Source organism: Olea europaea, chromosome 14 (assembly GCF_002742605.1).
Source record: "Olea europaea var. sylvestris chromosome 14, O_europaea_v1, whole genome shotgun sequence".
NCBI classification, from domain to species: domain Eukaryota; kingdom Viridiplantae; phylum Streptophyta; class Magnoliopsida; order Lamiales; family Oleaceae; genus Olea; species Olea europaea.
In genome coordinates, this window is record NC_036250.1 from 1,178,290 (window position 1) to 1,199,521 (window position 21,232).

Here is a 21,232-nt window from a genome sequence, read left to right on the forward strand (position 1 = left end):
GATTAATGTTTATTTACTTTTACTAGTATAATTCATTCAATTTGTTGCATAAGATTTGTTTGTTGCTATTAATTGAATGCTTAGATTAGGCATGGTGTTGGTTGAATTTATCAGTTGAACATATACGGCATTTGGATGCTGAAATGCCGAAGCTTTTATATAATTAAACTCAAAGTTTGTTATTTCTTGTACACTCTTCCCCCTAATCTATATAACAAAAACAAACGAAGCCTTTATTCCAATAAATTTGGAGTTGTCGAAATTAATACTTTTTCGTCACTCTGTTCAGTTTGATGCTAGATTCCAGAGTTGATCACTTACAACCAATGGGTCTTTGATCCTTGGATAAGAAAAATGTTTAAAGGAGATTGGGCATGTCCCTCGTAGTCGTTTCGCATGGATATTATTATATTTTACTTCCTTTGCATGACTGATTTGTGCCTCAAGGTGGAAACATCCATGCAATTGAATGCCATGCACCCCACCCTGTGGAAATACACTTAGTTTCTCTTAAGGAAATGTCATAGAAAAATTGTGACGGTGATTGATTGTTGATACTGCAAATGGATGCAGAGTTATTGGCTAGGTAACTTGAAATGCATTGATGGGTTTGGGGAACGCTAAGACTTTGATCCATTAGGGAAATGGTTTGATTTTTAGGCAAATATGTAATATGGATCCCATGCAATCACCTATAGTCAGGTACTTACTGCTTGTTTGGTGGTGGGGTGGGGGAGGGAGCATCAGCTAGATTATTAGGATACACAACTTAGCAGTGCTCTGTGCATATATGAAATTTAGTGCTTCTATTAATTCTTGATCATGTTTATGCAGCAGATGAAGAACCGTTAGACTCGGTTTCTCTCGAATCTGGAAAGAAAATTAAAATTTCTTATGTTCCCAGGAGATTGTTAATTGGAAATGAGGAGTAAGTTCTCTTACACTTGAATTCTCACTGCAACTTAAAATTCTGGAAAGTTGAAAACTAAGAAGATAATGAGATTGTATGTCTTTAAGAAACTGGTTTATGATATGTGCCTTGTACGTCCTAGATATGTGCGAATTGGAAACGGCAACCAGCTGGTTAGAGACCCCAAGAAACGAACCCGTATCCTTGCAAGCGAGAAAGTTCGTTGGAGTTTGCACACTGCCAGATTGCGATTGACCAGAAAGAGAAAATACTGCCAGTTTTTTACGAGATTTGGGAAATGCAGTAAAGATGATGGGAAGTGTCCTTACATCCATGACCCATCAAAAGTCGTGGTCTGCACAAAATTTCTGAAGGGCTCATGCTTGAATCCTGAATGCAAATTGACACACAAGGTATGATGTGATTCTTGTTCAGTATGACAGTCTTTTTACGCCTCTCTTTTGCATTTTTTTTTCTTTACTCAATATATCATACAGGTCATTCCGGAGAGAATGCAGGATTGTTCATATTTTCTGCAAGGTGTGTGGGGATATATATATATATTTTTAATGGATTTGTTAAATTAGTTAATGGTCAGAAGGCTAACTTATTTTTTTGACAGGGTTATGCTCTAATAAAAGTTGTCCTTATAGACATGTAAATGTGAACCCAAATTCATCTATTTGTGAAAGTTTTCTCAAAGGCTATTGTGCTGATGGCAATGAGGTATTGCTTGTTTTTGCCTCTAATATTCTCTTGAAGTTTAGATATTTGACCTGCTGTGGTGGATCATTGTAATGGGTAAAATTGGGGGGTGGTCGCTGTCCTTGATAGAGTGTTGCAGCTTCCAGTATCTGGTTTTAATCAATGCTAAATGCACTCTCACACAATCTCATACCTTGTGCACTGACATGTTTGGTACCTGATTTAATCATTGCTTACATGAACTCGCAACACAATCTCATTCCTTGATCACTTGCGTGTTTGGTAAGTAGGATTGGGTGTCGGTTGAGGGCATTAAAGAAGGAAAAACAGGAAAGTTAAAACCTCGTTTGTTATACTTTCCAGTCCATGCATGCCAAACACCAAGATCATAGCTCTGAACTTTCTGATACTTGAAAAGTACACATTGACATCACTAATTTCTTTGCTAGAATGATCTTTATATAGATATTTATATTTTTCCTGAAAGAAGGTAAAAAAAGGAAAACATGCTGAGTTGGATGACACAACTCCTGGGCGAGGGGACTTTCTTTTTCTGGTTTATAATTATCAACACCCACACCCACATGCACACTACCACTAATCTTAAATCCTGTGAAAATGGATCATATCTCTGTACTTGCAGTGTCGGAAGAAACACACCTATGTATGTCCTGCTTTTGACGCAACGGGCATCTGTCCTGAAGGTTCTAAATGCAAGCTTCACCATCCTAAAAGGAAGAGGGGAACCAAAAGGAAATCTTTGTCTGAGCAGAAGAATATCCGAGGGCGATACTTTGATTCTGAGCCATTTGATATTGCTGAAAGCCAAACAGCCATAATCGAGAGGCTCCCCGTGAAAGGTAATGGTAACATAGCTTGTCAAGAAGAACTTGAAGACTATATTTGTCTAGATGTTGGCCATGAGGAAGTGGAACAAAGTATTGGGCCATCAAGCAAACGAGTACGGGTAGATAGCCCTTTGGAGGCAGAGGTGATTGATCTAGATGAGCTGATAAAACCTATCCGTATCATGAACAGAAGTCAGTTCAAAGGATAAATAAGGCAATGCATCTGTATAGTAACCATTTGTTGTTGCAGTTTTATTGTGATTTATTGATGTGATATCAATACATATTGATTGATAGGTCATAGGTTTAGGTAACATTGTTTTACTTACAGATTTGTAAGAACAAGTTGAGGAAAATGGAAGTTTTGAAGCTTTATTTTCTAGATTTTTGGAATGTTTGGCTGAGATCTATTTGATGTGTATCCAAGTACGTGAGATAAGACCATGGTAGTTTAAAAAGTTCAACTATAAGTTTCAAAACAATTAAATTTTTAGCTGTCAAAAGTTAAAAATGTGAACTATTTATTTGTCCAGGGCTTTTGAGTTGATTTTAAAAAGAAAGTAATTTCTTTTTACTTAAGAAAATAGTAACTTAAAAGTAGCGTACGAGGACAACTTTCTTGTATTCTTTGTATACCCCATCTTCTTCCTACCCACCTCAAAGTAAATGCTACCACACAAAACACCATAGTTGTAATAATAATAATAATAATAATAATAATAATAATTAAATAAATAAAGGGAAGAAGAAGAAAAAGTCACAATGTGGGGGTTAAAGTGTGTTCACAAATAAGTTCTTTATCCACAATTGTTTGAGGAGGTGAAACGTTAGCCTTTCATTCATCCAAGCTTTGGAAAACCCAGAAAGTGCAGAATTGTGAACAAATCATCACCAACAAGCCATGGCAGCAACTTCAACCTGTATGGCTTCAACTACCTTCTCCATGCTGGGATGGAGAAGTAGCAAAAGGGAAGTAAGAAAAAAAAGTGTATTCTCAGTTTCATCTCAGCAAGCAGAAGTCGAAGAACAAGTGAAAACCGAAGAAGCAACAAAAGAAAAGGACACGAAACAGCAGGCAACGACACCCCTAAGGCCAATCGAACCACAGGTGAATGTGAAGAGCAAAAATATGGGCAGAGAATATGGTGGACAGTGGCTGAGCAGTGCCACCAGACATGTTAGGATTTATGCAGCCTATATCGACCCTGAAACATGCGAATTCGACCAAACACAGATGGATAAACTCACTCTCATCCTTGACCCTACTGATGAGTTTGTGTGGACAGATGAAACCTGCAACAAAGTTTACTCCTATTTTCAAGAACTTGTGGATCATTACGAGGTATAAAACTTACTTTTCTTATCACATTTGTGTTCATTCAGTGAAAACATACCAGTTTTTAACATATTGATGTTGTAATGGAGTCAGGGAGCCCCGTTGACTGAATATACCCTTCGATTGATTGGTTCTGATATAGAACACTACATCAGGAAGCTGCTTTATGAAGGAGAAATCCAATACAACATGAATGCAAGGATGTTGAACTTCAGCATGGGAAAACCGCGCATTGGATTTAACTACAACGATGGCCAAATCCAAGATGTACAATAGCCAACAGAGGTAAGATAATCGATACCCCAGAACAAGAAGCTCAACTTCAAAATCACAGAAGAAAAAACATGAAGCATTTGCTTTTATCTATCTTTATCCTAGAGGTGTGTACAAGTCCCTTCACAAGCCTAAATAATTTTCACTGCTGAATCTTTAAATCAAGTTAACCTAGAAAGCAGTATACAGACTAGCAAGAAATTAAGCCAACAAATCCATATTTATGTCCCAGGGAAATAGATTTTCTCCACTGCGAGGCGTGGTTCCTTCCATGGATTGAATGCTCCTTCCCTCGGTAGACACTGATTCAACATGAAAAACAAGTTCTTTAGTCAAAAATTAACTCACGAGTAAAACTATCAATGGAGAACATAAGTTCGTCTTTTTGTAAAATGGATTATTAGATGTCCGATATAGTTTCCATGAATGTAACAAACTGTCCATCTTGGAAAGATTTCCCATTTAGTTATCTCCATCATCTGTAATCTCTTTATACGCAGTAATTTTCGATGCTTAATATATTAAAAAGATGAAACTTATATATAGTTACACCTCACTTGAAGTCAAAAGAAGAATCCTTGCAAGAGTTTCAAGCATCTTGGTTTGTTGTCTTGGCATCTTAAGGGCGCTTCTTTACGATCTGCACACGAGAAGATATACATCTCAAATTAGTGCATGAGAAAAACCTGAATTAATGGAGTAATAAAACTAAATTAGAAGAAAGTTAACACGAAATGACACTTTTCAATTAAAACTAGAATGATAAGATATTCCAGCATTATCTATCGAGTATGTTGGTTACCTCCCATTACAAAATAAGCTTTCGGTTACAGTGCAGATACATTGAACGCACAGGATGTCATATACTGCCGAATTCAGGTTGATCGACATATATCAGTATCATCACCCATAATTAACACAGTGTTCCGCTTAACCACCAAAATTCGTCTATAAATAGAGGTCTGTGTGCAATGTAAGGAAGTTTTTTCGAGAACCTTCTACACACACTTCACACAAAGTTTGCAACCATAATCTTTATATCAATTTTTTTTTAGAAGAAATTAAATTTATTTTAGCTAAAATTTATTTCTCTATTACAAGAAATTCAAAATAGTCATTTTATAGCTAAAAAGCTAGTAAAAATACCTTCTTCTTCTTCTTCTTCTTTTTTTCTTTTTTCCCAAATTTTGTACTTGTTTTGTAAATTTATATTTAATTTAATGTAATATTTTTTGTCAATCAAAAAAGTTTTGAAATTGATTTGAAAAATCTAAACAATTTCCTTCTGTTTCAAAATATATAAATAATAAGAACTGATATATGTGAATTGGACCAATTCATCTTACGGATTCTGAATTTTTAAGCTGATATTGTCCACTTTATCTAGTTGACAAAATTTTGGTCTTGGATTTTCACTCAAAATCCTTCGTACCATTTGGAAATGGTTCTTTATTGCCTCATGTGGCAGGCACCTTGAGGCATTGAAGCCAAAGAGTGGAAGATGTTCAATCCTACCTCGCCTGCAGTCACCAAACGACGACGGCACATAAGTAAGCCCTCATTTGGCCCCCATTTTGTGGAAATGAAAATAGGCTGAATAGTATTTTTTTTTTTTAAAATGAGTGGTTGAAAAAGAAGAAATTTTTTTGATACACATATAGTATTATTTTATGGAAAATTGTGTGATTGAAAATAAGAGAGAGCAAAATGAAATATAATAGAATGAAAATTAACGGGGCTAATGAGTAATTCTCAATTGGTATCAGTTCTTTTGGGAGAATTCACATGGCCTTCCACTGTCAGTGTTTTTCAAAGATCCAGACCATTACACATATTCAGGGGCGGACCAAACATTTAAAAGTGTGGGATCAAAAATTAAAATATAGTTAAAAAAAAAATAACAACATAATATTAATGAAAATAAGTTAATACGTATTTTGATACTTTAAAAAGTCGTATAATTACATCATCATCAATATTATTAAATAATTTTTGTTATTCGTATAGTGTGTTTACCAATTCGTTGACAAATGTTGAGCCGACAGTGAGTAAATCAAATAGAATGTGGAACATAAATGAATTGAAATAAAATCCAAATTTTATCCAAGAAGTAAATTAAATTCAAATTTAAAGTAAATGTAATTCGAAATTAATTCAAATTATATTTAATCCGTAACGATCCTAAAATTTTTGGCATCATATTTCATATAAAATTTCCTAATAAAATGATACAAATTATATTGAAAAATTTATCGTGCAAAAATAATGAACGCTAATGAAATAATTGAATTTTTTTTCAAAGAAAAGATAAGTTAGATTTCCTTTTTGAGACATAGGTTTGACGCATAGATGTCCGTTTGGATCATTCAATATGAGAATGATATAATTTTCGAAATGAGCTTCTATATGATATAGAGGATTTGCGGATTTGAATAACATACAATCGCCGATAAATTTTGAAAATTAGCATATTATCAAAATTCTCGAAATACTTATTTGAAACAGTCTACTTTGACGTATCGTAATTTTTGTTATGGTTGACCATTTCGAATGCCTTTAGTAATCAAAAAATTAGGCCATGAACACTTCAAAATGGTATTAAGAATGCAATACTTTATCTTCATTTGATATCCCATAATTAGTACATCAAAATAAGTCGTAAAGGAATCAAAACAACTGTTTTTTTGTGCGGTCATTTGACCCCACATGACCCATGCGGGTCCGCCCATGCACATATTTTATAGCAGCACCATTTCTATATAGAATGGTATCATCATGGAGATATTTTTCAAGTATGAGATAAAGTGAGGGTGTTAGACGTTGGTTCTAGGGATGGAGATACTTAGCTAGTATGTACAGAAGGGATACATTCGTATAATTGGAAAATACGAGTCATGGGTTGTCCATGTGGGGGTGATCCGATCCGTAAGATTTCAAAAGTGGATAGGAGATAATGTTTTGAATAGAATTCAAATTTTTAATTTCCCTAACTTTCTTACAACACGCATATAAGTCATTGCAACCTCCTAATTGAAGTTATGGAAAAAGAAAAGAAGAAAATAATGAAAATTCGTATGAAAAATGACTAAAAAATAGAAAAGTGCCTATAACCACATATATTGCATGAAAACTCACAAAGTTAGGCATTTAGATTGTGGATTATAATCCTCTTTCATTTAGATTGTGGATTATAATCCCCTTTCATAGTTATATGGATTGAGACTACTGGATAATAAGAAAATGCAAATTTCAAAGTTTATAAAACAAGTCGATTCAACCATTCAAAAGATCTTAATTCGTCAATTTTTGTAAGAACTCTTGACTTGAAATTTATGTTCAAGTATGCTATGAATTATTTCATGTAGTATTATTTCTCTATTGATATTTTGGTTTCCATAGACTGACATGAATGATGTAAAGCACAAGGAAATACGTATGGAACTTAGATAGATCATTTGGAGACTCTAGTACATGGGTCGTTTTATTCCGACTTGTTCATTGGTGTGGGGACTTTGCTATCGTCGTACTTCTTGGAATTTATTTAACTCTTCTTCCTCAGCACCATCTATATTAGTTCTATGGCATAATCAATCGGTGGGATCTTATAAGATCAACACCGATGGATATGTCAAGTATGATTTTGCTAGTGGTGAGGGCATTTATTTTTCGAGACCAAGATGGACATTGCATTAGGGCTTTCTCCTCATCAATATAGAGATTGCCTTATTTTGGAGGCTGAGTTATGAACTATCTTGGATGAGATTTTACTTGTTCGATCGATAGATTATCAGACATTTGGATGAAAAGTAGACTCATCTGTGGCCATTTATTGCAACAGTAAAGGTGGAGGATTATGGACGATTCATATCATTCTCAGACAGATACCTTCTCTCATTCGACCGTGATATTGTTTCCCATACTTCTCTAGAGGGAAACCAAGTTGCCAAATTTACTTGCTTCTGAGGGTTGAGATCAATGCCATTATGAGTATGGACCTCTTGAGTTTCCACGACAACTTCAAGCTCTTGTTCAGATTGACAAATGTGGACTTCCTAGTATTAAATGACGTTAGTTTGCTTCACACCTTTCATTTACTTATTTATGTGTATGAAGTAGTACTTCCTCATTTATTTCATTCTTACATATGTTCTATTGTTATGTTTTTGAAATGTTAGGTTTATATCTCCTTTCCTCTTATTCTCATAAATTTGATTTTATTTACGGTCGGAGAATCCAAATCCCTATCTGTCTTCCTTGATAGAGCTTGGAAATCCATTGAGGTTGTGTCGATTTCTTATTAAAAAAAGGTCTTTAGGATGAAATTTAATAAAAAAAAGTGTGCATATTAGGCACAAGTGAACACTATCGTATCATACTAAATGGATTGGAATGTTAACAAGTATCGTTATGCTACTCCTTAATATGATTAACGAACGACGACACACGATAACTTTACCTTACTAAGAAGGCAACTAATCAACTAAGCAATTAGGTAATTTTCCAAATTAATTGACTACAAAATGTGTGGCAAAAATTTCATTGGGAGTGGAATATTCCCCGGACAATACCATCGTGATTCTTTGAGCAAAAGAAATAGAACAAAATATGGCTTTGTATCGACGCCAATATCAATGTCCCACTCCTTTATCTTTTCCCCATTTTTCTAAAAAGCTTTTTCCCTTTTACGGAGATAAATAAACATTCTTAAAAAATTGAATGGGAGGGTAATTGAAAATTTAAAGCGTCAAGGGTTAAAAGATCTAATTAATACACAAAATGTATAAAAATTCGAGTTCTACGAACGTGGAGCCAATGAATTCAATCTTAAAATAAATAGTACTGATTGAACAACTTTTTATTTTTTTCGTTCTAAACAAATCTCAGTGAAAGAAGCCACCACAAGATATATAGAGTCGACATGAGGTCCTCTAGATTAGAGATAGAGGCGATCAATTGGAGAAATCAAAGCAAAATGAAGCTTCAAGCAATGGCAGTTCTGGATCAACCAAAGGTGCCGACTTCATGCAAGAGAGAATTCTAGTTCATTCATTCCATAATTAACCCATTCTCGAACTAGGTCTTCCCGACTTCTAAAATTTTAAATATAAATCGGTTGATTTTCAAATGAAAATTATTTTACGAATATTTAATGCATGTTCTATATAATGAGTCACATCAAGTTAGAGATCTAACGAAAACAACTGTGCCTATTTTAGTAGATTTTAATAATTATTTTTGATAAAATGTGAGATTAAAAATTGATAAAATTTCCAATTCGAGTCCCCTTAGTATTAATGAGGTGAGTATTCAGTTGTAAACTTTAGGATCCTGTGAGATTAGTCGAGGTGGTATAAGTTGGTCCTGAAATTCATGGTCATAAAAAAAATTGATAAAATTTGTGAATCCGACGAAATAAGTGATTAAAATTAATTGTTGATTTTAATTTTAATTTTTTATTCATGTAACAATTATTTTCATTTTTTGTAATATAAACTCATCTTTTCCACTGTTTCTTGAGGTTACTACTGTCACTCATATCTATCATTAGATCTCCATTCATTCTTTTCGATTTACTCGGAAGTCACTCATGGCAACCTCAACAGTTGGATCAACCGCCGATAGCCTGTCAAAACTTCACATCGACGGCGGCGATGATTGGGCTGCCGCTGCTCCCAACCTCCTCAGGAACCTATCTCTCCTTTCTCCCGAACAGGTGCGTACAACCATACATATAAATATGCAAATACACAGTAGAATTATTGTTATTAAAATTTAGATACAACTGAATGTGTATGTGTAGGTGGAGCTGGCGAAGATGCTGCTGGAAATGGGCCAGAGCCATTTGTTCGAACATTGGCCCGAGCCTGGCGTCGATGATGACAAGAAGCGCGAGCTTTTCAATCAAGTGAGTTTTTGGATCCATATTTTTTTATTCAGTTTTAGTCGTTTATGAATGTTGATGGTAAAGTTGCACACACGTGTACATTGGAAGAGATGAAGGTTTTGTAAAAGTTATGAACTTTTGGTTTTTGGTTTTCGGTTTTATTTATTTGTTTATTTTGCTTTTATGCGCGGATCATAGTACGAGATTTAAAGTTCCCAACATTTTTTTATTTCTGTTAAACATGATATGGACTTTTGCACAGGGCGCTGCTCTCCCTTTTCTTTCCTTTTTTTTGGTGCTTAAATTGCTTAAAATCATTCTAATAAATCAAAAATGATATTTTCCGTTTCCTCTGGTAATTGTAGTATTTGTAATTGATAAAAATGACTCCTGAGTATCAAACTTGTTACAAAAACTTGATTACCTTCTTTAAATTGAAAGTTCATAAATTGGATTTTACTGATGAAGCTGCCTTTTATTGTTGTTCTAGTACAGAAATAAAATTTCATTCTCTTTCTAAAACCCTTTTATTTTGGCATCCACTATTTGAACTGAACTGCTGTCCCTAGTATTTACATCACGAAGTTATGCATGTACAGAAAAGCTGCTGACCATGTGCAAGTTATTGGTTGAGTGAACATTTTTGTCAAGAGTCTTACTGTTCAATTTCTGTTAGGTTGCTCGACTTAACTCAAGTTATCCAGGGGGGCTGGCATCATACATCAAAACTGCTAAGGAACTTTTGGCAGATTCAAAGGCTGGGAAGAATCCATATGACGGCTTCACTCCCTCTGTAATTTGGCCTCTGTAGTTTGCAATTTGCGAACAGTTTATACGGACATGTTTTTGCATATATTTCTGGAATACAGCTTGAGTAATTTGGCAAGTTTATAGGATTTTTTTGCTGACAATTTGCACTGAGCAAGATTTTAAATTCTAGTTTCCTAATTTATTCTATAATTCAACAATGTAAATGCCTTGTTTAATGGCTTAAGGGACGTGATAGTTATTATTATCATTTATATAGGCAACTACCAGTTTTCAGTGGGATTGATGAATTTTGAACTGTGTGAATGGAATAAATGAATAATTTAATTATCCGTGGATAGCATGTCAAAATGGGAGTTTTTATTTTGAAGAAGCTGACAATGATCTGCTATAGGAGATATGCTATTGATTGTTGACCATTAGTTTCTCCTGGTAACCACTTGGTTTACTTTTACTCTAGAGGAGGTTTCTTCTCAGCTCACTGTGCTACATTTTGAGTTCTTTTAATTTAATCATATTCATATTGTAAAGAGTATTCCATGCAAAAAATAAAAAAATAAAAATGAAAATAAAATTCTGCACGCACTCATGATTCATTGATGTTTGAGAGCAAGACAAACAAACTAATTTTTCTTTCAGCAAAGTGGTCATGTCTTGTACATCTTAGAAATAGTGTTTATGCTGACTTCTGTTTGAAAGATTTTTTCATCTTCTCTATTTACATTATTCTTATTTCTCATAGTATTCGTTCTTGATTCTTTTAATCACGAAGCACCCATTAAGCTTAAAATTTCAAGTGTTGATTTGGCTTCATAAAGAGGGCTGATTTCTTTACAATTATCTGTACAGAAACACATTAACCTATCTATGCTATGCTTATTGCATCTTCTTCATAACTTTTTATCTTGGTTGGCTTCTTTCTCCAATGTGCTTCTAGATTTCTTGAAGAAAATTTCTTAACTATTGATTTACCTGAGTGCCTTCTTTGCTCATGTAACATACGGTATTATCCATTTTATATTGGTTTTTCTTTTACTTAATCACAAGTGCTTTCTCCTATGTACACTGTAAAACCATGATTGAGTTTTAAATGTAATAAATACAATAATTCAACAGGTTCCTTCTGGCGAGAGTCTGACGTTTGGCGACGATACCTTTCTTCAATATGAGGATGCTGGTGTCAAGGAGGCACGGAAGGCTGCATTCGTCCTTGTTGCTGGTGGCCTTGGGGAACGTCTTGGCTACAATGGTATAAAAGTAAGTTAGATTACGTATTCCAAATGGAAAATACAAATCTGTCTGGCAATTTAAACAGTTTTTTTTTTTTTAATTATTATTATTTAGTCTTAGGTTGTTATTGTTGTAAAAGGCCATGGATGCTTTTTTGAGTGTAGTATGCATGACCATGATGATCCCTCTAACTAAAAATCAAGCTACTACGTTAGTGCTTGTCGCAGGAAATGAGTCAGCTGCAATCCTTTGACTAAGATTCTCATCCTCTGCAGGTTGCTCTACCTTTAGAGACAACTACAGGAACATGTTTCTTACAGCACTACATAGATTCTATTCTAGCCTTACAAGAAACTAGCTGCAGGCTGGCCCAAGGTTTGTTTACCAAGGTTATTGTTTTGTAGATCAACTTGGATAGTGTATAAACTCTCATTGAGGAGAATGTTGTTTCAAATATGAGAGTACTGGTGCTATAAACATTATAGTTTGTCTCCATATGTATAATTTCTGACAATGTGTGTTTGCTGTATATCTAGCTATGCTTATTTCACCTGGGGGTAGTTTTAGAAAATTAAGAAAATAGTTCAACATGAAATGGATGAAACTTCATCATCTCGGGAAGCTTACAGATTTTGGGCTGTCTGTGTAAGTCGTCTTGTTAATCAATAGTATCTGAATATGGTTTTATTGCATAATTTTTTCTTAAAAATGAGAATAGGTAATAATGTTCAAGGAGAGATTATCATCTTTGTAGTCTCAGTGGATACTTTTCTGTCTTTGAGTTCTTTTTTGAGTAAGCGGTTTTCCTTGTGCGCTTTTGTTGTTCAACTAATATGGTAACATGTTTCTTGACACAAGATATGATACTGGTTACAATCAGCCTCTAGCAAGATTACATCAACAATATAACATGAATGGTTCTAATCTCCTCAATCTGTTCCACTCATATTTGGATCGAGTTCTTTTTTGAGTAAGCGGTTTTCCTTGTGCGCTTTTGTTGTTCAACTAATATGGTAACATGTTTCTTGACACAAGATATGATACTGGTTACAATCTGTAACACCCCAATTTTTTCATTATTTAGCATAAACACGGGAACGTTACGAAAACTCATTTTTCTTTAATTAAAAAAAATGCGTAGCTGATTAAACTCAGTTCCAAGTTGTATGACTGATAAGGGAGTGCATCTGTAGGTTGTCAGCATGTAGTATCTACACCACTAAGTCATGCCACGAGACATATTCGTAGCAAAACCTTTATAACCTAGATTTCTTATGAAAATATTTCCAGAGAAACAGAAATTGCATAAATAAATTTGGTTTCTTATTGGTTGTCTATTTTTTTTTATTATTTATTATTTTTGATTTTTTTTGGCAATTAAGGTGATGGTCCAACGGAGATTCCACTGGCTATAATGACATCAGATGACACTCATTCACGTACTGTGGAGCTTCTAGAATCAAATGCTTATTTTGGGATGAAACCCACACAAGTAAAATTTTTAAAGCAGGTTAGTGACCAATCATGCCTATAGACATTTCATGAGATTTCCAAGCTGGATTGGAAGGAATTATAATGTTGCCTTTGATTTTATTTCAGGAAAAAGTTGCTTGTTTAGATGATAATGATGCCAGAGTGGCTTTGGATCCACATAATAAGTATAAAATTCAGGTAGGTTTATATTGTGATCTTATTGGTGGAATGAACATGCAAATACTTAGGTGGTGAATGGTAAACCATATGTCAACAATTTTCTCTTTGGAAACTATATTCTTATTTATTTTGTCCTGTATATTCTCTTCTGTAGACAAAACCTCATGGCCATGGTGATGTTCATTCACTTCTTTATTCATCTGGAGTTCTTAAAGAATGGTACGTATTTCACCTAAATCATGCTGGTCTAAGTTCTTTCTTGTTCAACTTAGCGTCTTCTTCTTTTCTTTTTCTTTTTTTTTTCTTTTTTTTTTCCCTTCCTAAGTTTATTCATTTGCAAGAATGCTGCATAAGAAGTTTTATTTACACACGTAATTCGGGCTCAGTGCTAGTACATATTTTTCCAATCAAATAAACTTCTTATACTATAATGAGGGAGATCGCTTTATTCGTGAATTGGAACCCTATGGTGAGCTCAGTCGTAACATCAATTCTGATTTACAAGTCTCTCTAGATCCACTCTGATATCTAGTCTTTGGGGGTTTATTTTGTTATCTTTTATCTAACATGTAAGCAATCAGCTCTTTGAAGCTTTTTTTCCCCCACATATTGTCTGGTTTTGATTGAACCGTGCTTATCATTTACAGGCAGGATGCTGGTCGGAGATGGGTTGTGTTTTTCCAAGATACTAATGGTCTTCTATTCAAGGTTTAGTTGAAGTCCTTGTCTGTCAATGTTATTTTATTTGTAAGCAATATGTTTGGCCAATAAGTTGATATATTAATCCTCTCGTTTATATTGTAGGCAATTCCTTCAGCATTGGGAGTCAGTGCCACCAAGGGCTATCATGTTAATTCTCTTGCTGTTCCGCGGAAAGCTAAGGAAGCTATTGGAGGCATTACAAAACTTACTCACCAAGATGGTATGTGTTTCACTATACGTAGATATATTTTGACATTTGATCATCTGTCAAATGTCATGATATTTTTTTCTATTTGACTTGTGAAAGTTTATTGCTAGTGAGCTTGGTGCTTTATTCGGGGTATTTCAGTTCACCAAGAGGATTGCATTTCCAATTCAAATAATTTTTCCATATAGCCTCATTTTTCAAAATTGTGAAATATACCAAATCTCTGTATTTTTGTGACATGGGATGTGTCATTCGTAGTACTTCTAGAGAAAAATAAAAAACTAGCTCAATTATTTATAGATGGTCAAACTCCATTTTCCACTACAGACCCACAAGTACTATCCATCACTCATTTCTATCTATTTATAAAATTGTTTCCAAACAAAGGCTAAGTTTATGAAATCTGCCTACAGTTTTTTGCTTGTCCGTCCCTGCTTGATATTTGCTAATTTCTTTAGAAGAGACTGCGGATGATTAGAAATCTGAAAAGATTGACTAGAGGGTAGGGAATAATGTTAACCAGACCACGTGCTGTAATATGTAACCAAAGTTACTGATGTTTGTACTGTATAAGCACTTTTCCTCATTATATGGCTTTATGAACACGTATAGGTAAAGCTTAGTTCTCCGGCTCTTGTGCTGTTGTCTAGGTCGCCAGCATTTGATATCATAAAAACATTGTTATGCGTCTCTAACATGAACGTCGAATCATGTTGCAGTATCTTAAAAATTAAAATATTATCATTTGCTGAAATTCCAAATCATATAGATCATACATGAGCCATGAAGTGTGGAAGAAGGAAAAGAATGCTCACAAGTATCCGTGATATATTTGATTCTCGAAGAATATATTATTCATAAATGTTCAAAGAAAAAGATCAACCACGCTTGGTGAAGACATACTTAATGAATGTTAATGCATTCACTTTCTGTTATTCAGCAGAGATGAGTTGGGACAGTCAAACATTCACGCTCAAATAGCTTCCCATCCTCATGTACACACTTTGTGCTTGCATTAGAGTAACAGACGATTTATTACTGTTATACTGAACCTTGTGTGTCTTAAATGTTTCCAGATCTCTTTCATATAAATTGCTGTATGTTTTAAGTTTCACATTCATGTCTATGGCAATTTGAAGCAGTACTTCCTACATATTTCAGTGTGGCCTGAGGTTTATAAAGTTATATATAGTCTTTTGAAACATAAATTTTGTGTCAGGGAGGACAATGGTAATCAATGTGGAATACAATCAACTGGATCCATTGCTTAGAGCTAGTGGCTATCCCGACGGTGATGTCAACTCTGAAACCGGATATTCTCCTTTCCCAGGAAACATAAACCAAGTACATGTTCTGCATAACTCATTTCAGCATTTTTTTCTTAATTTTCTAAATATGGATTTTATTCCAAAACAAGTTCTTTCTATGTTCCCTGCGGTATTATGGCTATATTTCAGACACTTACGTGGTGGTTGTTATCTTAACGGGCGTATTATCTAAATGCTTTGTGTTCCTTTTATTTTATTTTTTTAGAACCATGAGACATGTAGAGATCTTATGAGATTGGTTTAGTATGATGATGGCATTCTTTTGTTGGAAAACCAATTTTGTGCCTTTTTACAAAATTCAGCTATTCTTCAGGCTTGATATACTGTGTGCCCGTATTCTGCAGCTCATTTTTGAAATTGGCCCTTATTTGGAAGAACTAACAAAGACGGGAGGTGCCATAAAGGAGTTTGTTAACCCTAAGTAAGCCCTTTCTCCCTCTCGGTCTTGAATAGAGAAATGCAATTCTGGTTGTCTGGCAATGCCTTCCTTGTAATTATTGATATGATTGATGAGAGAAGAAACTGCATTTATACTGCTGGTGAATGTTGAAAATATCTAAAACCGTGTTCTATTACTCACGAACAATTTGGTTTTAGCTAATTTATACTCTAACTCATGCAACTATTATATCTTACTTTAAAAGTTTAAAGAATGAAAAAGGAGATACCATTATTTGCATGAGTGTTGACCATTATTTCTCCCAGATTTTTGTTAACTAAGCCTTTGGTTGTTTCTTTTGGCTCATATCATATATATTCTCACTGAATGCAGATACAAAGATTCAACTAAAACTGCATTTAAGTCCTCTACTCGACTCGAATGTATGATGCAAGATTATCCCAAAACACTTCCTCCTTCAGCTAGAGTTGGATTTACTGTAAGCAGAATCTATGACATTGAAAAATTGTCTTCACGTTCTTTATCTTGGTTTCTTAGATTGCACACAAGCACTGCAATTTGCAATATGACAACTTTTGTTCAATCACTCAGGTGATGGATGCTTGGGTTGCCTATGCACCTGTAAAAAACAATCCTGAAGATGCAGCTAAGGTATGAGGAGTCTTCAGTAAAAACCAGTTTAATTTAACCTGGGAAGGGAGAGAGATGCTTTAAGATTTTCTTGATTAATATTTCTTGATTTTCACATTTTTGATTTTTGATTTTCTAACTTTATTTCTTAGATCTCATGATACGTCTATTTGTATATGCTAAAGGTACCCAAGGGTAATCCATATCACAGTGCTACTTCTGGAGAAATGGCCATATATAAGGCGAATAGCCTCATCCTGAGAAAGGTATTTCACTTTTCGCTGAATACTTGGGAAAATATAACTTATTCTATTTCTGCTTACATGATATTCCACTTTTAACATACCATGTTCTTTAGGTCGAATTGGTTGGTGTTTTATTTTTCATCCATGTTGACCTTTGCCCATCTTAATGAACTAAGGTTCGTAGGTTGCATTGTTTAATGAGAACACATTATGCTGCAGACAAGCCTTCATGCATCATGCGCTCGCGTGGGCGCACAAACACATCACACTCTTTTTGGTGTTCTCAGAAAATATGAAAGACGAATAGAAAGATGATAAATTAGAAACACTGTCTGGATATATATTCAAGCTTTTGTGCCACTATTGGCTTTGGTGACTTGCCATGTTCGTTTGTGTATCTTTGAACTGTAATAATGCAATTTCTTCGTTCAAATCACCAACACTTTTGTCTAACTTCTATCCCTTATGTTCATGTCACAGGCTGGTGTTAAGGTAGATGATCCAGTCCTTCAAGTGTTCAATGGGCAAGAAGTGGAAGTATGGCCTCGTATTGTTTGGAAGCCGAAATGGGGGCTTACATATTCAGATGTTAAAGGCAAAGTCCATGGTAACTGCTCCGTTACACAAAGATCTACCATGGTCATAGAGGCCCCAAATTGCCACATTGTGGATCTATCCTTGGATGGAGCTCTTATTATCAATGCTGCTGATGGTACAGAGGTAAGCTTAATATATTAAAAATGATGGCCCCGGTTCGGCAAACCTTAAAGAATGTAGTCATTTTTAAGTAACTTTATGTCTCTGAACATGTGACAAGACTTACTTTTTATACTCTAGGTAGAAAAAGTAACATTTCTAAAAGTAAACCTTAGTTTAGTGTCAAAATAAGCAATTTATTCCTAACTTTTACAAATTATAAATTATTTAAACTTGTTACTTGTTAAGTAAACCTTTTGAGCGTAGACCCTCAAATCGAGAGTTCTTATTGAATGTTAATACTCCATTTTTCGTGTCGTTTTCCTACTTTTCTATGTTTATTCATGACGATAATTTGGAAAAACTAAGATTTGACAGTTTATCATAATGTCTTAAATCCAGCAGGTTGAAGTGTCAGGTCCCTTGCAAAATAGAGGATGGACCATTGAAAGTGTCGATTATAAAGATACTTCGGTACCTGAAGAAGTGAGGATCAGAGGTTTCAAAATAAACAAAATCGAGCAGTTGGTGAAGCCTTGAGATCTTCATAAGATAGTTTGGTTCGTGCCTTTCTTTTCCACATGCTGTATATGCTTGTAACATTTGTAGTGCCATGTAATAAAAATTTCCGATAAGAGTTTGTTGATGGAAAGGGTGATACATGAAAAAAATAAAAAAATGAAAATATAATAAAATATATTATTATTATTATTATTATTATTATTGGTCTCATTTCCCGACTGTCAAATGAATTAGTTTCTATCTCTCTATTCTCTAATCTTAGACAAAATTCACACAGAGAAACTCCATGAATGCAATGTTCACAAGCTCATCTGCTGCTGCCACCGACAACCGCCATAGTGGGATACCATTGACCACCACCACCCCGTCATGCAGGATCGGTCCTGTGATCATCGGGGCCCAAGGCAAAGACTAAAAATTGGACCCCCTCCCGAAATCAACGTAAATGCAATGGATAAAGAATATATATATATATATATATATATATGGTTGGGTAATTGGACTAAAGTTAAGGGCATTGGATTGGATTTGAGCTTGAAGTTGTGGGCTTCATTTTTGCATCACTAGGTCTGATTCAAGTTCAACTATAAAAGAGAGAGAAAAAATTCTGGGCCCAAAGTGAGGCCCTCCCTAGACATTGGACTTGAGGCATAGGCCTCATTTGCCTAGCCCCAAGACTGGGCTTGCCGCCATGCATCAAGAACACGGCAATTTCACTCCTATCATTTTCCCTTCTCTCTCTCTCTTCAAATACTTCGCTATTGATGTTACCTCTAGGTCCTCTACTATCCCTACCCCCATCACCTCGCTCGAGGAGTGCCAAATTCTTTCATTCCCAGCCACCAATGGCACAATCGAATTTCCACCGCCACCTTAGCCACCACCTCGGAAGTCGATGGCGGTGGTGGAGAGGACTGGAATAGTTGACCTGACTAGTTCCATGATGGAGGATGTCATAGTTGGAGATTCCAATGAACGTCTGATACAGAGTGATGGTGAATGAAATTAATTACGGAACTAATGATAAAGTAGAAAATTATGAGAAAAAAAGTGGCTAGCTCTCTCTCTTCAGATACTTCGCTATTGATGTTACCTCTAGGTCCTCTACTATCCCTACCCCCATCACCTCCCTCGAGGAGTGCCAAATTCTTTCATTCCCAGCCACCAATGGCACAATCGAATTTCCACCGCCACCTTAGCCACCACCTCGGAAGTCGGTGGCGGTGGTGGAGAGGACTGGAATAGTTGACCTGACTAGTTCCATGATGGAGGATGTCATAGTTGGAGATTCCAATGAACGTCTGATACAGAGTGATGGTGAATGAAATTAATTACGGAACTAATGATAAAGTAGAAAATTATGAGAAAAAAAGTGGCCAGGGTTGACAAATTCGGAGTTTGTGATTCGAGTTTGAGTGAGTACATTCCTTGTTTCGACAATGTAGAGGAATTTTGAGGTCAAATTCATTGGTAAAAAATCTAGGAGTACCAGAGAAATTGTCCTCAAGATTGTAAAGCATTGGATTGTTTGATGCCTATGCCTAAAGGTTACAAGCTTCACATTCCATGGACTAAAAGTAGGTATGAGGTATAACTTTAACTATACAATCTTTGTAATAATTACTTTTCTGAAATTATTTTTTAAACTTTATTATGATGATCTATGTGCCCATCTTATTTCTAATAGATTATCGTTCTGATTTAATTGTAGGTTTGGTATGATAACATACCTCACACGAACTTGTTTAGGGAAAAGGAGACCAAAATTTGGCATCAAGACAAAGCAATACCTCATATATTTTCAGATGGTTTATCCATGGTGGTAATGAATACTTGGATCAGATTTCCAAGGTTTGCTTAATTTCTAATTCCAGCGGAATTTTACCGTTTATTTGCATCTCTTAAATTCCACATTACATTATTTACACTACGATTTAACACTGAATAGTTACATAATTGCATCGTTAAACAGACAAAAATAACTACCAGGCCTACGATTTTATGTTTAAAGTTCTAGTTGTAGCAGTGTTCACCTTTTTGGAAAGATAAGCTTCATAGATTTCTACGACCACCTAGGATCCTTCTCTACAAATTCCACGTACTCTTCTCGCTTACTAAGCTTCTCCATGTTGTCCATGATCAATGACAATGATGCATCGAGCAAATATTTTGAACCGTGCTGGAGAGCAAAAGCATAACATGGGAGTGAGTTTTCCCAGTTCAGTTGGACATCAGGAACTTCTCACAGTAGTCTTGAGATGTGTAACATCATATTTTCCAGCTAGCACCAAGAGGTCACGTGCCATGTCCTTGTCGAGGCATGCTTCGGCTGTGTACAAATATTTGTCAAGAGCTCGGAGGGCATCATATGATGCATCACTGATTTTGATGGTTCGAGCATGGGATGAAGCACTGGAGAACGACTTGTCTGCGTGACAATCAAGATTATCAAAATTAATACTAGTATACAACAATTATATAGATGCTAACAAGTAATAACAGGAACCCGATAATTCCCGGACCCCTATGATTTTCAGAAATATTATGACGACTGCATAGAGTTTCTAAAATATAGTAAGCCTATGAGAAATTGCTGCCACTCATCACACATTGTACAAGGCTTTCAGCACGTTGATTAGATTTAACTAAATCATTGGTTTAGGGTTTAGCAATAGGAAGTGGTTTTGTCATCACATCAACAAGGTTATCTTTGATATTAGCCTTTCTCACTGCAATATCACCATGATCAATCACATCACACAAAATGATATCTCACATCAACTTGCTTAGTCCTCTCATAGAATCTAATCCTCAGTAAAAAAATAGCACTTTGACTATCACAATATACTGTAGAAGTCTACAAGTTTTCACTGATTTCATAAATCAATCCCCTG

General features: G+C 35.1%; 3 protein-coding genes, 1 long non-coding RNA gene and 1 pseudogene across 8 annotated transcripts; 3 read left to right on the forward strand and 2 right to left on the reverse strand.

Moving 5' to 3' along the window:
- Nucleotides 1-673: 673 nt before the first annotated feature.
- On the forward strand, nucleotides 674-2,847 carry LOC111409712 (zinc finger CCCH domain-containing protein 7-like). The gene is made up of 6 exons (XM_023039722.1): nucleotides 674-702; nucleotides 797-928; nucleotides 1,053-1,323; nucleotides 1,408-1,450; nucleotides 1,533-1,636; nucleotides 2,259-2,847. Exons 1-6 carry the CDS (start codon nucleotides 674-676, stop codon nucleotides 2,670-2,672), a joined length of 993 nt encoding a protein of 330 aa, XP_022895490.1. The 3' UTR covers nucleotides 2,673-2,847.
- Nucleotides 2,848-3,225: 378 nt separating this feature from the next.
- Nucleotides 3,226-8,224, forward strand: LOC111408712 (NAD(P)H-quinone oxidoreductase subunit M, chloroplastic). 4 transcript variants are annotated; one of them, XR_002705342.1, is made up of 4 exons: nucleotides 3,226-3,805; nucleotides 3,893-4,084; nucleotides 5,541-5,622; nucleotides 7,911-8,224. XR_002705342.1 is itself a non-coding variant. In XM_023038464.1 (3 exons), the coding sequence occupies exons 1-2, from the start codon at nucleotides 3,365-3,367 to the stop codon at nucleotides 4,073-4,075; spliced, it is 624 nt and encodes a 207-aa protein (XP_022894232.1). In that variant the 5' UTR covers nucleotides 3,226-3,364; the 3' UTR covers nucleotides 4,076-4,084; nucleotides 7,911-8,224. The 4 variants fall into 4 exon arrangements, 3 of the variants coding, with proteins under 3 accessions (XP_022894232.1, XP_022894233.1, XP_022894231.1); XM_023038464.1 differs by lacking the exon at nucleotides 5,541-5,622; XM_023038465.1 differs by lacking the exons at nucleotides 5,541-5,622; nucleotides 7,911-8,224 and adding an exon at nucleotides 4,305-4,541.
- LOC111408713 lies at nucleotides 4,136-5,246 on the reverse strand. The gene is made up of 2 exons (XR_002705343.1): nucleotides 4,875-5,246; nucleotides 4,136-4,712 (listed from the first exon to the last, which is right to left on the reverse strand). It is a non-coding gene; the product is annotated as an uncharacterized LOC111408713 (long non-coding RNA).
- A 1,359-nt stretch (nucleotides 8,225-9,583) lies between the features above and the next one.
- LOC111408714 (UDP-sugar pyrophosphorylase-like) lies at nucleotides 9,584-18,533 on the forward strand. 2 transcript variants are annotated; one of them, XM_023038466.1, is made up of 17 exons: nucleotides 9,584-9,785; nucleotides 9,873-9,977; nucleotides 10,633-10,749; nucleotides 11,841-11,981; nucleotides 12,230-12,329; nucleotides 13,337-13,464; nucleotides 13,554-13,625; nucleotides 13,762-13,826; nucleotides 14,255-14,315; nucleotides 14,412-14,529; nucleotides 15,737-15,861; nucleotides 16,190-16,266; nucleotides 16,618-16,723; nucleotides 16,837-16,896; nucleotides 17,061-17,141; nucleotides 17,601-17,840; nucleotides 18,219-18,533. In XM_023038466.1, the coding sequence occupies exons 1-17, from the start codon at nucleotides 9,660-9,662 to the stop codon at nucleotides 18,354-18,356; spliced, it is 1,860 nt and encodes a 619-aa protein (XP_022894234.1). In that variant the 5' UTR covers nucleotides 9,584-9,659; the 3' UTR covers nucleotides 18,357-18,533. The 2 variants fall into 2 exon arrangements, with proteins under 2 accessions (XP_022894234.1, XP_022894235.1); XM_023038467.1 differs by having other exon boundaries at nucleotides 18,222-18,462.
- Nucleotides 18,534-20,362: 1,829 nt separating this feature from the next.
- LOC111409713 lies at nucleotides 20,363-20,812 on the reverse strand (annotated as a pseudogene).
- Nucleotides 20,813-21,232: the final 420 nt, after the last annotated feature.

Excerpts from the sequence above, each read along its gene's own strand:
- LOC111408712 (XM_023038464.1), top strand. The coding sequence starts at position 3,365 with ATGGCAGCAACTTCAACCTGTATGGCTTCAACTACCTTCTCCATGCTG. Across the intron at positions 3,806-3,892 it reads AACTTGTGGATCATTACGAG|GGAGCCCCGTTGACTGAATA; the intron begins GTATAAAACTTA and ends TAATGGAGTCAG.
- LOC111408714 (XM_023038466.1), top strand. The coding sequence starts at position 9,660 with ATGGCAACCTCAACAGTTGGATCAACCGCCGATAGCCTGTCAAAACTT. Across the intron at positions 9,978-10,632 it reads AGCGCGAGCTTTTCAATCAA|GTTGCTCGACTTAACTCAAG; the intron begins GTGAGTTTTTGG and ends AATTTCTGTTAG. Across the intron at positions 10,750-11,840 it reads ATGACGGCTTCACTCCCTCT|GTTCCTTCTGGCGAGAGTCT; the intron begins GTAATTTGGCCT and ends ATAATTCAACAG.
- LOC111409712 (XM_023039722.1), top strand. The coding sequence starts at position 674 with ATGGATCCCATGCAATCACCTATAGTCAG. Across the intron at positions 703-796 it reads ATGCAATCACCTATAGTCAG|TTTAGTGCTTCTATTAATTC; the intron begins GTACTTACTGCT and ends GCATATATGAAA. Across the intron at positions 929-1,052 it reads TTGTTAATTGGAAATGAGGA|ATATGTGCGAATTGGAAACG; the intron begins GTAAGTTCTCTT and ends TGTACGTCCTAG.